Source organism: Oncorhynchus gorbuscha, unplaced genomic scaffold (genome assembly GCF_021184085.1).
Source record: "Oncorhynchus gorbuscha isolate QuinsamMale2020 ecotype Even-year unplaced genomic scaffold, OgorEven_v1.0 Un_scaffold_489, whole genome shotgun sequence".
Lineage (NCBI taxonomy): Eukaryota > Metazoa > Chordata > Actinopteri > Salmoniformes > Salmonidae > Oncorhynchus > Oncorhynchus gorbuscha.
Window position 1 is genome coordinate 1 of NW_025745318.1, and position 15,000 is coordinate 15,000.

At 42.6% G+C, this 15,000-nt stretch overlaps 1 protein-coding gene across 6 annotated transcripts in view; it reads left to right on the top strand.

Moving 5' to 3' along the window:
- The first annotated feature begins 1,358 nt into the window (after nucleotides 1–1,358).
- The window catches only part of LOC124018369 (syntaxin-binding protein 4-like), a 119,184-nt gene continuing 105,542 nt past the window's right edge, over nucleotides 1,359–15,000 (top strand). For 5 of the 6 annotated variants that reach the window (XM_046333649.1, XM_046333646.1, XM_046333651.1 and 2 more), the window contains exon 1: nucleotides 5,554–5,725. In XM_046333649.1, the coding sequence (XP_046189605.1) occupies nucleotides 5,679–5,725 (47 nt within the window). In that variant the 5' untranslated portion in view covers nucleotides 5,554–5,678. Of the gene's footprint in view, nucleotides 1,458–5,553; nucleotides 5,726–15,000 lie in introns of those variants that run through there. The other variant, XM_046333648.1, reaches the window with a different exon arrangement.

Here is a 15,000-nt window from a genome sequence, read left to right on the forward strand (position 1 = left end):
CATGTCAGATACAGAGTTAAAATGTATTACATTTTGAGTTTGCATCCCAATATTACACTACATATATATTGAACAAAAATATAAATGCAACATGTAACAATTTCAACACTTTTACTGATTTACAGTTCAAGGAAATGGGTCAATTGAAATAAATCAATGTGGCCCTAATCTATGGATTTCACATGACGGGGCAGGGGCACAGCCATGGGAGGGCATAGGCCCACCACTTGGTAGCCAGGCCCATCCAATGAGGAGCCAGGCCCAGCCAATCAGAATGAGTTTTTCCCCATAAAAGAGATTTATTACAGACAGAAATAATAATAATAATAATAAATGCCATTTAGCAGACGCGTTTATCTAAAGCGACTTACAGTCATGTGTGCATACATTCTACGTATGGGTGGTCCCGGGAATCGAACCCACTATCCTGGCGTTACAAGCGCCATGCTCTACCAACTGAGCTACAGAAGGACCACTATACTCCTCAGTTTCATCAGCGGTCCAGGTGGCTGGTCTCAGACCATCCCACAGGTGAAGAAGCCTGATGTGGAGGACCAGGGCTGGTGTGGTTACACATGGTCTGCGTTTGCGAGATCGATTGGACGTACTGGCAAATTCTCTAAAACAACATTGGAGGTGGTAGAGAAATGAACATTAAATTCTCTGGCAACAGCTCTGGTGGACATTCCTGCGGTCAGCATTCCAACTGCACGCTCCCTCAAAACATGGAGACATTGTGGCATTGCGTTGTGTGATAAAACTGCACATTTTAGAGTGGCCTTTTATTATCACCAGCACAAGGTGCACCTGTGTAATGATCATGCTGTTTAATCAGCTTCATTATACGCCACACCTGTCAGGTGGATGGATTATCTTGACAAAGGAGAAATGTTCACTAACTGGGGATGTAAACAAATTTGTGCACAAAATTTGTGTGTTTGGAAACATTTTGGGATTTTTATTTCAGCTCATGAAACATATATTATATTATATTTTTGTTCAGTATAGTTAAACATAACAGAGGACTAAAATCTAACAAAACCGTTTGACATGAAACCAGTGGATTGTCAGTGTTTAATCCAATAGAAGGATTGTCTTATTTTACTGTAGAAATTACATCACAATATGATAAAACATGGCCACCAAATCTGCCATCTGCCTCATGTACACACACACACACACACACACACACACACACACACACACACACACACACACACACACACACACACACACACACACACACACACACACACACACACACACACACACACACACACACACACACACACACACACACACACACACACACACACACACACACACCACATAGATCACTTTAAATTGCATTGCTTTCTCACAGAGTGGGAGCGTTCATCGACAGCAACGCGGCCAGTTGAAACTGCCTGTGCCGTGGGAATGGACGAGTGGGGACAGAGATGAACATTTAAACCAAGGTTTGACACGTTTCATTAGTGCGTCGATCATGTCTGAACTGCAGTCGTCTGTTGGTGCTGAATCATATTTAGGAACAGTATGTTTATCTGGTCTTTCTCTCTCCGTTTCCAAGGACATGTTGTCTTGACTACAGGTTATTTATCTCTATCTGGGTCAACAAACACATTCTGGATGTCTTGGAAACTGTCACCAGTTAGCCTGGCTACATGTCTGGTTTCATGGTCACCAGTCCTACATGGTGGCCCTGCCAGTGCCAGGCAACATGAAGTCAGTTTGGCTGAACTAGACTGGCAACCAGTTTGCTGTCTAGTCCTAACCCCGGTCTCTGGCCCTTGGTCAAGCCAGGATCCCCCCCATTGTTATAGCGAACCATGGCACTGTTTTTTACTTGACACATGTCCTGGTGTATGTTGTTTGGAACTAAATGTTTGCTGGCTTCATGACCAGGGCTCAGATGAGATGTTAATGTCGATGTGACTTCCTTCTACGATACACGCCGGCCCTGCCAGTTGCCAGACAACAGGACGTCAGTTTGGCTGAGACACAACTAGACGGCAGCCACCAGTCTGCAAATTAGATTTCTGAAGAGAAAGTGTTGGGAGTGTTGTACTGTACTTCTGTCGTTCGCAGCATGGCCATCCTTGCCTCCTAAACCCCATTCCCTGGCCCCTGGTCAAGGATGCTGCGTTGGGTCTTTGGCCCCTAGTCAAATTCACAGGATTACTCTGGGGGACTTCCAGTTCTAGTATCTTTGAGCTGCTCCAGTATGGTCATCATTATCTGGTCATGCTAAGGAGGATGGAAGTATGACTCTTTCTCTTCAAACATGTTATTTAACCCTAGCCCTAACCCTAGCCCTAACCCTAGCCCTAACCATAGCCCTAAACCTAGCCCTAACCATAGCCCTAACCCCTAGCTCTATCCCTAACCCCTAGCCCTAGCCCTAACCCTAACCATAGCCCTAACCCTAGCCCTAACCCTAACCCCTAGCCCTAACCTTAGCCCTAACCCTTAGCCCTAACCCCTAACCCTAACCCTAGCCCTAACCATAGCCCTAACCCTAGCCCTAACCCCTAGCCCTATCCCCTAGCCCTAACCCCTAACCCTAGCCCTAACCCCTAGCCCTATCCCCTAGCCCTAACCCTAGCCCTAACCCTAGCTAGAGCCCTAGCCCTAACCATACCACTAGCCCTAACCCTAGCCCTAACCCTAACCCTGGCCAGAAGTTTATAGGAGTGTAGAATTGTCGTTGGCGCTGGCTATACTAAGGCAAGGACAGGTTGTGATGTGTTGTGTCTGTGATGTGATCTAATCTGATGTCATGTGTCTGTGATGTCATGTCACATGTCTGTGATGTTATCTGATGTGATGTCATGTGATGTGTCTGTGAGGTTTAAGATAGCTGTTGTTCAGCTTCCTCTATTGTGTGTGTGAAGGGGATTTTAAGTAAACCCCCACTGTGCTGTGTAGCTAGCAAGGCACTCCAGGGTTTTAAGTTAACCCCCCCCCACTACCAATGTATTGTCAGTCCTGTATCACCAAATACTTACTGTCCTGTATCACCAAATACTTACTGTCCTGTATCACCAGACTTTACTGTCCTGTATCACCAGACTTTACTGTCCTGTATCACCAAATACTTACTGTCCTGTATCACCAGACTTTACTGTCCTGTATCACCAGACTTTACTGTCCTGTATCACCAAATACTTACTGTCCTGTATCACCAGACTTTACTGTCCTGTATCACCAGACTTTACCAGACTTTACTGTCCTGTATCACCAGACTTTACTGTCCTGTATCACCAGACTTTACCAGACTTTACTGTCCTGTATCACCAGACTTTACTGTCCTGTATCACCAAATACTTACTGTCCTGTATCACCAGACTTTACTGTCCTGTATCACCAGACTTTACTGTCCTGTATCACCAAATACTTACTGTCCTGTATCACCAGACTTTACTGTCCTGTATTACCAGACTTTACTGTCCTGTATCACCAGACTTTACTGTCCTGTATCACCAGACTTTACCAGACTTTACTGTCCTGTATCACCAGACTTTACTGTCCTGTATCACCAGACTTTACTGTTCTGTATCACCAGACTTTACTGTCCTGTATCACCATACTTTACTGTCCTGTATCACCAGACTTTACTGTCCTGTATCACCAGACTTTACTGTCCCTTATCACCAGACTTTACTGTCCTGTATCACCAGACTTTACTGTCCTGTATCACCAGACTTTACTGTCCTGTATCACCAGACTTTACTGTCCTGTATCACCAGACTTTACTGTCCTGTATCACCAGACTTTACTGTCCTGTACCACCAGACTTTACTGTCCTGTACCACCAGACTTTACTGTCCTGTATCACCAGACTTTACTGTCCTGTATCACCAGACTTTACTGTCCTGTATCACCAGACTTTACTGTCCCTTATCACCAGACTTTACTGTCCTGTATCATCAGACTTTACTGTCCTGTATCATCAGACTTTACTGTCCTGTATCACCAGACTTTACTGTCCTGTATCACCAGACTTTACTGTCCTTTCTCAGAGAGTTAGGCTAGATGACCGTTCAATAGTATCTCTCTCATTCTCTGATTCTCTCTGTTCCTCTCCTTTTGTATTGTGTTGTGTTGTATTGCGTTGTGTTGTATTGTATTGTATTGTGTTGTATTGTATTGTATAGTGTTGTATTGTATTGTGTTGTGTTGTGTTGTATTGTATTGCGTTGTGTTGTATTGTGTTGTATTATGTTGTGTTGTGTTGAGTTGAGTTGAGTTGTGTTGTGGACTCAACATAGATAGAGCTGTGTACAAATTATAATCCTGTTATTACCTAATTAATAGTCCAGACTGACTAGATCACAGCGAGAGAGACAGGAAGTGCTCTCCGGGCAGGATTCTCAGAACAGGATGACACACAGAGACACACAGAGACACACATCCACAGACAAACATGATCATGTGTGCAGACAGACGGATGGAGAGACAGACAGACGGACGGACGGACGGACGGACGGACAGACGGACGGACACAGACAGACAGACGGACGGACAGACAGACAGACAGACAGATGGACAGACAGACGGATGGACAGACAGACAGACGGACGGACGGACGGACAGACGGACGGACGGACAGACAGACAGACAGACAGACAGACAGACAGACAGACAGACAGACAGACAGACAGACAGACAGACAGACAGACAGACAGACAGACAGACAGACAGACAGACAGACAGACAGACAGACAGACAGACAGACAGACAGACAGACAGACAGACAGACAGACAGACAGACAGATGGACAGACAAGTGTACACTGAACAGGCACACACACAAACACAGATGCATCCCGGATCACATCACTACTCTAGTTTATAAGTAATATCAATGGAACTAATGTCTCAAGAGATGAAATGTTTGTGTCCAAATGGAGTGAGAAGGACTCTTGTTGGATCAGACATCCGTCCACCACCTGGCTTTATTGTTAGTCAGCCAAATGTTTGGAAATACAGCAAACCGAAACGTAACAGTTGTCTGGACCAGGGACATGTTGTGTTTATGCAACTCTATGCAACAAAAGGCTCCCAGTTGGACAGACAGCAGATGGTTAATGCAAAATAAGAGCCATATAAAGCTAAACGTGACAGGCGTAGTCCTTATCCAACCCTATCAGGCCTCAGAGTGTCTCTGGTCCAGGCCTCTGTCGGGTGGATCCTGTAAAAGCAACCTAAGGTCCCTACAGAAGCTTTTCTCCTAACACCTAGGCTACAGCTGTCCATACATATGCCAACACATTCTTTAAACAAACTTTCAGACTGACCAACCGATGATACAAATATGGAATAATAACTTCTGAGTAGGCAACTAGAAAATGAACTGAACTTGATTGTGGTTTTGCTGTCTCCCGTTTCATTCCGTAAGAGAAGAGAAGGGCCATAAAAGAGATGTTTTATAATCTATTGAAGTCGGTGACGTTTTAGAACGTTGCAACGACGATCCGTTAAACTGCGCGCGGAATTAGAGTGCTGCAGGCAGATGATCATGTGGCTCGAGCGAAAGGAAGAGCCCTGCGCGCTGAGCGGCTGAGAGCGCGGGCTTTGGACTCCGGAAGAAGGGCGATGGAATAGAATTCGACGTTGCCTGGCGACCGACCGACCGACCGACCAAACCGACGGTCGACTGAACTATTGGGAGTCAATATGCCAACGTTTTCTGTCATGTACAAAGGAGCAGTTATCATTAGCAGGTAAACTCCGGTGAAGAGAGGACGAGGGGAGCGGAGCAGGTGTTTGTGAAAGAATGATGATGTGTTTTTACAAATCCGCTTTTTACCTTCTTGAACACGTTTTTGTATATATATATATATATAGGAATACTAGGCTATTATTGGCTATTAAAAACCGTTGATGACCAGAATGTCATTTGTTTAGGCTGTCAATTGATTGAAAAACGGATTTTAAAGCGCGCCTTTGAATGGTGCGTTTCTCCACCGCAGAAGCCCGATAGACAACCAATTTTGTTTTTGATAGTGCAATTCACTGTAGGATATATGCTTTTTTTTGTTGTGAACACAATATATAATGTAGTTTAAACGAACGTATTAGAAAAATACACATTTCTTTGCAGGTTTGATCAATTACAATAATGTTTGGAGTTGTGTTGTGCCGGTTAAATTGTTGTTGATAAAGAACAAATGTAATACTAGTGTATTTTACCCAGTGTGTAGTCTATCTGTAGTGTATTTTACCCAGTGTGTAGTCTATATTTAGTGTATTTTACCCAGTGTGTAGTCTATCTTTAGTGTATTTTACCCAGTGTGTAGTCTATATTTAGTGTATTTTACCCAGTGTGTAGTGTATTTTACCCAGTGTGTAGTCTATCTTTAGTGTATTTTACCCAGTGTGTAGCCTATATTTAGTGTATTTTACCCAGTGTGTAGTCTATATTTAGTGTATTTTACCCAGTGTGTAGCCTATATTTATTGTATTTTACCCAGTGTGTAGTGTATTTTACCCATTGTGTAGTGTATTTTACCCAGTGTGTAGTCTATCTTTAGTGTATTTTACCCAGTGTGTATTCTATATTTCGTGTATTTTACCCAGTGTGTATTCTATCTTTAGTGTATTTTACCCAGTGTGTAGTCTATCTTTAGTGTATTTTACCCAGTGTGTATTATCTTTAGTGTATTTTACCCAGTGTGTAGTCTATCTTTAGTGTATTTTACCCAGTGTGTAGTCTATATTTAGTGTATTTTACCCAGTGTGTAGTGTATTTTACCCAGTGTGTAGTCTATCTTTAGTGTATTTTACCCAGTGTGTAGCCTATATTTAGTGTATTTTACCCAGTGTGTAGTCTATATTTAGTGTATTTTACCCAGTGTGTAGCCTATATTTATTGTATTTTACCCAGTGTGTAGTGTATTTTACCCATTGTGTAGTGTATTTTACCCAGTGTGTAGTCTATCTTTAGTGTATTTTACCCAGTGTGTATTCTATATTTAGTGTATTTTACCCAGTGTGTAGTGTATTTTACCCAGTGTGTATTCTATCTTTAGTGTATTTTACCCAGTGTGTATTATCTTTAGTGTATTTTACCCAGTGTGTAGTCTATCTTTAGTGTATTTTACCCAGTGTGTATTATCTTTAGTGTATTTTACCCAGTGTGTAGTCTATCTTTAGTGTATTTTACCCAGTGTGTATTATCTTTAGTGTATTTTACCCAGTGTGTAGTCTATATTTAGTGTATTTTACCCAGTGTGTAGTGTATTTTATCCAGTGTGTAGTCTATCTTTAGTGTATTTTACCCAGTGTGTAGCCTATATTTAGTGTATTTTACCCAGTGTGTAGTCTATATTTAGTGTATTTTACCCAGTGTGTAGCCTATATTTATTGTATTTTACCCAGTGTGTAGTGTATTTTACCCATTGTGTAGTGTATTTTACCCAGTGTGTAGTCTATCTTTAGTGTATTTTACCCAGTGTGTATTCTATATTTAGTGTATTTTACCCAGTGTGTATTCTATCTTTAGTGTATTTTACCCAGTGTGTAGTGTATTTTACCCAGTGTGTATTCTATCTTTAGTATATTTTACCCAGTGTGTATTCTATCTTTAGTGTATTTTACCCAGTGTGTAGTGTATTTACCCAGTGTGTAGCCTATATTTAGTGTATTTTACCCAGTGTGTAGTCTATTTTACCCAGTGTGTATTCTATCTTTAGTGTATTTTACCCAGTGTGTATTCTATCTTTAGTGTATTTTACCCAGTGTGTATTCTATCTTTAGTGTATTTTACCCAGTGTGTAGTGTATATTTAGTGTATTTTACCCAGTGTGTAGCCTATATTTAGTGTATTTTACCCAGTGTGTAGTCTATATTTAGTGTATTTTCATAACGAGGATACAATAAACTACACTGTAATTTGAGTGTGGCCTACACAGCTCATCCGGTCAGTCACGCACCCCTCTCCATCTCTCCATGTGGGCAATGATGCAGGGAGATGGAATAGGGTTGGTTAGTTGTGAAGACCACATACATACACAGCACTAATCTCTCCCTGCCAGCTTGTTATAACACCACAGCCTGTATTGAGCTGTTATTACACTACATTGTAGCCTATTATAGATGCATTTGGGAAGTTAATGCCAAAACCCAGTATTATTGTATTATTTTGTGACCCTCTGTTAGATATTTGCTATGTAACAACTGTTAGTCCAATCTGACCTGAAACAGAACCAAAAAGGAAATCAGGATTTTAGTCTTAACTATCCCAAATCTCCAAATGAAAACGTTGAAAGGAGAATTAGTGGGGAATTTGGCAAGGCTGCTCAACGTGTTTACTTTGCAGTCCTGGTGCCAATATGAGCTGATTTTCACAGAGAGAATAGACCAAATAGAAAATATAGCCAGAATAGAGTTGGGATTGGTGGCAATAATAGAACAAACGGTGGTCCTAAATGGTGCGTTTGGACTCTCGGTCCAGTCAGGGGCTACAGCTACAGTAGTTGATACTGGGTTGAGTCTGAATGTCACACCCTGACCATAGTTTGCTTTGTATGTTTCTGTGTTTTGTTTGGTCAGGGTGTGATCTGAGTTGGAATTCTATGTTACATGTCTAGTTTGTCTATTTCTATGTTTGGCCTGATATGGTTCTCAATCAGAGGCAGGTGTTCGTCATTGTCTCTGATTGGGAACCATATTTAGGTAGCCTGGTTTGTGTTGGGTTTTGTGGGTGATTGTCTCCTGTGTCAGTGTTTGTACCACACGGGACTGTTTCAGGTTTCATATCACTTCCTGGTTGTGTTCCCCTCCTCTCTCAGATGATTATCAGACATAGTACTTCCTGGCTGTGTTCCCCTCCTCTCTCAGATGATTATCAGACATAGTACTTCCTGGCTGTGTTCCCCTCCTCTCTCAGATGATTATCAGACATAGTACTTCCTGGTTGTGTTCCCCTCCTCTATTGCACACATGACTGTAAGTCGCTTTGGATAAAAGCGTCTGCTAAATGGCATATATTATATTATTATTATCAGACATAGTACTTCCTGGCTGTGTTCCCCTCCTCTCTCAGATGATTATCAGACATAGTACTTCCTGGCTGTGTTCCCCTCCTCTCTAAGATGATTATCAGACATAGTACTTCCTGGCTGTGTTCCCCTCCTCTCTCAGATGATTATCAGACATAGTACTTCCTGGCTGTGTTCCCCTCCTCTCAGATGATTATCAGACATAGTACTTCCTGGCTGTGTTCCCCTCCTCTCAGATGATTTTCAGACATAGTACTTCCTGGTTGTGTTCCCCTCCTCTCAGATGATTTTCAGACATAGTACTTCCTGGTTGTGTTCCCCTCCTCTCAGATGATTATCAGACATAGTACTTCCTGGCTGTGTTCCCCTCCTCTCAGATGATTTTCAGACATAGTACTTCCTGGCTGTGTTCCCCTCCTCTCTCAGATGATTATCAGACATAGTACTTCCTGGTTGTGTTCCCCTCCTCTAAGATGATTATCAGACATAGTACTTCCTGGCTGTGTTCCCCTCCTCTCTCAGATGATTATCAGACATAGTACTTCCTGGCTGTGTTCCCCTCCTCTCTATGATGATTATCAGACATAGTACTTCCTGGCTGTGTTCCCCTCCTCTCAGATGATTTTCAGACATAGTACTTCCTGGTTGTGTTCCCCTCCTCTCAGATGATTATCAGACATAGTACTTCCTGGCTGTGTTCCCCTCCTCTCTCAGATGATTTTCAGACATAGTACTTCCTGGCTGTGTTCCCCTCCTCTCAGATGATTATCAGACATAGTACTTCCTGGCTGTGTTCCCCTCCTCTCTCAGATGATTATCAGACATAGTACTTCCTGGCTGTGTTCCCCTCCTCTCAGATGATTTTCAGACATAGTACTTCCTGGCTGTGTTCCCCTCCTCTCAGATGATTTTCAGACATAGTACTTCCTGGCTGTGTTCCCCTCCTCTCAGATGATTTTCAGACATAGTACTTCCTGGCTGTGTTCCCCTCCTCTCTCAGATGATTTTCAGACATAGTACTTCCTGGCTGTGTTCCCCTCCTCTCTCAGATGATTATCAGACATAGTACTTCCTGGTTGTGTTCCCCTCCTCTCTCAGATGATTATCAGACATAGTACTTCCTGGCTGTGTTCCCCTCCTCTCTCAGATGATTATCAGACATACTACTTCCTGGTTGTGTTCCCCTCCTCTCTCAGATGATTATCAGACATAGTACTTCCTGGTTGTGTTCCCCTCCTCTCTCAGATGATTATCAGACATAGTACTTCCTGGCTGTGTTCCCCTCCTCTCTGATGATTATCAGACATAGTACTTCCTGGCTGTGTTCCCCTCCTCTCTCAGATGATTATCAGACATAGTACTTCCTGTCTGTGTTCCCCTTCTCTCTAAGATGATTTACAGTCATATTGCTTCCTGGCTGTGTTCCCCTCCTCTCTCAGATGATTTACAGTCATATTGCTTCCTGGCTGTGTTCCCCTCCTCTCTCAGATGATTTACAGTCATATTGCTTCCTGGCTGTGTTCCCCTCCTCTCTCAGATGATTATCAGACATAGTACTTCCTGGTTGTGTTCCCCTCCTCTAAGATGATTATCAGACATATTGCTTCCTGGTTGTGTTCCCCTCCGTCAATGGACAAAGACAAATCTGCTTTGTTTCTGTGTTGATTTGGGTTGTCATTTGGTTGCTACAGATTGTGTTTGGTTTATCAGTTGGGTCACAACGGTGTAACAAGGGTTAACAATTTGGTTCATAGTAGATCAGGGCTCTCCAACCCTGTTCCTGGAGAGCTACTGTCCTGAAACCTACAGGAGGGTAGCTGGCTTTCCAGGAACAGGTTTGGAGTTCAAATCTATAGGAGGGTAGCTCTCTAGGAACAGGGTTGGAGTTAAAATCTATAGGAGGGTAGCTCTCCAGGAACAGGGTTGGAGTGAACACCTACAAGAGGGTATCTCTCCAGGAACAGGGTTGGAGTTAAAACCTACAGGACGGTAGTTCTCCAGGAACAGGGTTGGAGTTAAAACCAACAGACGGGTAGCTCCCGAGGAACAGGGTTGGAGTTGAAACTAACAGACGGGTAGCTCCCGAGGAACAGGGTTGGAGTTAAAACCTACAGGAAGGTAGCTCTCCAGGAACAGGGTTGGAGTGTAAACCTACAGGACTGTAGCTCTCCAGGAACAGGGTTGGAGTGTAAACCTACAGGACCGTAGCTCTCCAGGAACAGGGTTGGAGTGTAAACCTACAGGACCGTAGCTCTCCAGGAACAGGGTTGGAGTTAAAACCTACAGGAGGGTAGCTCTCTCCAGGAACAGGGTTGGAGTGTAAACATACAGGAGGGTAGCTCTCCAGGAACAGGTTGAAGAGAACCTGTAGTAGACCAACAATGTTTGGGAACCACAGGGATTCCCCTCCTTCACTGAATACCATAGAAGTAGAATGATGGATCAGTGTCTAGTATATTTGTATCTATGCTGTATGCTTATTACCAGATGGTTCAGTGTCTCGTATCTTTGGATCTACAGTTGAAGTCGGAAGTTTACATACACATTAGCCAAATACATTTAAACTCTGTTTTTCACAATTACTGACATTTAATCCTAGTACAAATTCCCTGTTTTAGGTCAGTTAGGATTACCACTTTATTTTAAGAATGTGAAATGTCAGAATTAGAATTAGAGAGAGTGATTTATTTCAGCTTTTATTTCTTTCATCACATTCCCAGGGGGTCAGAAGTTTATATACACTCAATTAGTATTTGGTAGCTGTGCCTTTAAATTGTTTAACTTGGATCAAACGTTTCGGGTAGCCTTCCACAAGCTTCCCACAATAAATTGGGTGGATTCTGGCCCATTCCTCCTGACAGAACTGGTGTAACCGAGTCAGGTTTGTAGGCCTCCTTGCATGCACACACTTTTTCAGTTCTGCTGACACATTTTCTATGGGATTGAGGTCACGGCTTTGTGATGGCCACTCCAATACCTTGACTTTGTTGTCCTTAAGCCATTTTGCCACAACTTTGGAAGTATGCTTGGGGTCATTGTCCATTTGTAAGACCCCTTTTGCGACCAAGCTTTAACTTCCTGACTGATGTCTTGAGATGTTGCTTCAATATATCCACATAATTTCCCTTCCTCATGGTGCCATCTATTTTGTGAAGTGCATCAGTCCCTCCTGAAGCAAAGTACCCCCACAACATGATGCTGCCACCTCCATGCTTCACGGTTGGGATGGTGTTCTTCGGCTTGCAAAGCCCCCCCATTTTCCTCCAAACATAACGATGGTCATTATGACCAAACAGTTCTATTTTTGTTTCATCAGACCAGAGGACGTTTCTCCAAAAAGTACGATCTTTGTCCCCATGTGCAGTTGCAAACCATAGTCTTGCTTTTTAATGGTGGTTTTGGAGCAGTGGCTTCTTCCTTGCTGAGCGGCCTTTCCAGGTTATGTCGTTATTGGACTCGTTTTACTTTGGATATAGATACTTTTGTACCTGTTTCTTCCAGCATCTTCACAAAGTCCTTTGCTGTTGTTCTGGGATCGATTTGCACTTTTCGCACCAAAGTACGTTCATCTCTAGGAGACAGAACGCATCCCCTTCCTGAGCGGTATGAAGGCTGCGTGGTCCCATGGTGTTTATACTTGCGTACTATTGTTTGTACAGATGAACGTGGTACCTTCAGGTGTTTGGAAATTGCTCCCAAGGATGAACCAGACTTGTGGAGGTCTACAATTATTTTCAGAGTTCTTGGCTGATTTCTTTGGACTTTCCCATGATGTCAAGCAAAGAGGCACTGAGTTTGAAGGTAGGCCTTGAAATACATCCACAGGTACATCTCCAATTGACTCAAAGGATGTCAATTAGCCTATCAGAAGCTTCTAAAGCCCTGACATCATTTTCTGGAATTTTCCAAGCTGTTTAAAGGCACAGTCAACTTAGTGTATGTAAACGTCTGACCCACTGGAATTGTGATACAGTGAAATAATCTGTCTGTAAACAATTATTGGAAAAATGACTTGTGTCATGCACAAAGTAGATGTCCTAACCAACTTGCCAAAACTATAGTTTGTTAACAAGACATTTGTGGAGTGGTTGAAAAATTAGTTTTAATGACTCCAACCTAAGTGTATGTAAACTTCCAACTTTAACTGTATATTTTATTCTTAGTGCCTCGTGGTTCAGTGTCTAGTATCTTTGTATCTATGCTGTATGCTTACTGCCACATGGTTCAGTGTCTAGTATCTTTGTATCTATGCTGTATTCTTAGTGCCACATGGTTCAGTGTCTAGTATCATTGTATCTATGCTGTATTCTTAGTGCCACATGGTTCAGTGTCTAGCATCTTTGTATCTATGCTGTATTCTTAGTGCCACATGGTTCAGTGTCTAGTATCATTGTATCTATGATGTATTCTTAGTGCCACATGGTTCAGTGTCTAGTATCTTTGTATCTATGCTGTATGCTTTCTGCCACATGGATCAGTGTCTAGTATCATTGTATCTATGCTGTATTCTTAGTGCCACATGGTTCAGTGTCTAGTATCATTGTATCTATGCTGTATGCTTTCTGCCACATGGATCAATGTCTAGTATCTTTGTATCTATGCTGTATTCTTAGTGCCACATGGTTCAGTGTCTAGTATCATTCTATCTATGCTGTATGCTTTCTGCCACATGGTTCAGTGTCTAGTATCATTGTATCTATGCTGTATTCTTAGTGCCACATGGTTCAGTGTCTAGTATCATTGTATCTATGCTGTATTCTTAGTGCCACATGGTTCAGTGTCTAGTATCTTTGTATCTATGCTGTATGCGTTCTGCCACACGGTTCAGTGTCTAGTATCTTTGTATCTATGCTGTATGCTTTCTGCCACATGGTTCAGTGTCTAGTATCTTTGTATCTATGCTGTATTCTTAGTGCCACATGGTTCAGTGTCTAGTATCTTTGTATCTATGCTGTATGCTTTCTGCCACATGGTTCAGTGTTTGTGTCACTCCTCTCCACTCAAATATGTTAATCAGAAATGTCTAGTCAGTGGACAAAGATGGCTGCTTTGTTTCTCTATTGTCATTTGGTGGAGGTGGTGGTGGGTTGATGTTCTGTTAAACTTGTAATCCCACAGCTCTAAGACTAAGAATCAATGCTTTGGTTCTAGAAGAGCAGAGCAGACTGAAGGTTCCAGCCTCCAAGTGCTGAAGTGGTGCTCTTTATCTTCATAAAGGTCCTCTATTAGACCTGAATAGATCATACAATCTGCAGTAGACCAATAGTAGGTCATTGTGATGAGGTTTATCTTCATCAGGTAAAGGTCCTCTATTAGACTTGCATACTACCAGAAGTACTCTACCATTCATCAACACAAGACTACTGTTTCTTCTTCTTCTTCTCAATGCTCTCCTAAAGAACACATTCCTCCTTATGACTCCCTTCTTTCCAAACATTCACTTTCTATCCCTAAAGCCAACGTTTGGTCTACCCACTTTCACCAACGACTCCAATACTCAGCCCTCTAATAACAGCGACTTGCTTGGTTCATTTGTACGTACTTCAACCTCTCATTGTCTTAGTTACTGGGGTCTTTTGTCCTCTGTGACGTGTCCATGGAGCCTCTCACACTGAAATATTGATATTCCCCACTGCCCCGCGGGGCTGAATCAGAAGGCTAGATCCCATACCCCGAGAGATTGTGCAGACAGTGCAGATTGTCGTTGCTTACCAGTACCGCCATGGTTCACACAGAGAACAAAAGGCCAATAGAGAAACACAGGTGAATTTGTGTCTGTTGGAAAGCTGACAGACAGTACCTGGTTTTCCTTTAGGATTTTACCAGTACCGCCATGGTTCACACAGAGAACAAAAGGCCAATAGAGGAACACAGGTGAATTTGTGTCTGTTGGAAAGCTGACAGACAGTACCTGGTTTTCCTTTAGGATTTTACCAGTACCGCCATGGTTCACACAGAGAACAAAAGGCCAATAGAGGAACACAGGTGAATTTGTG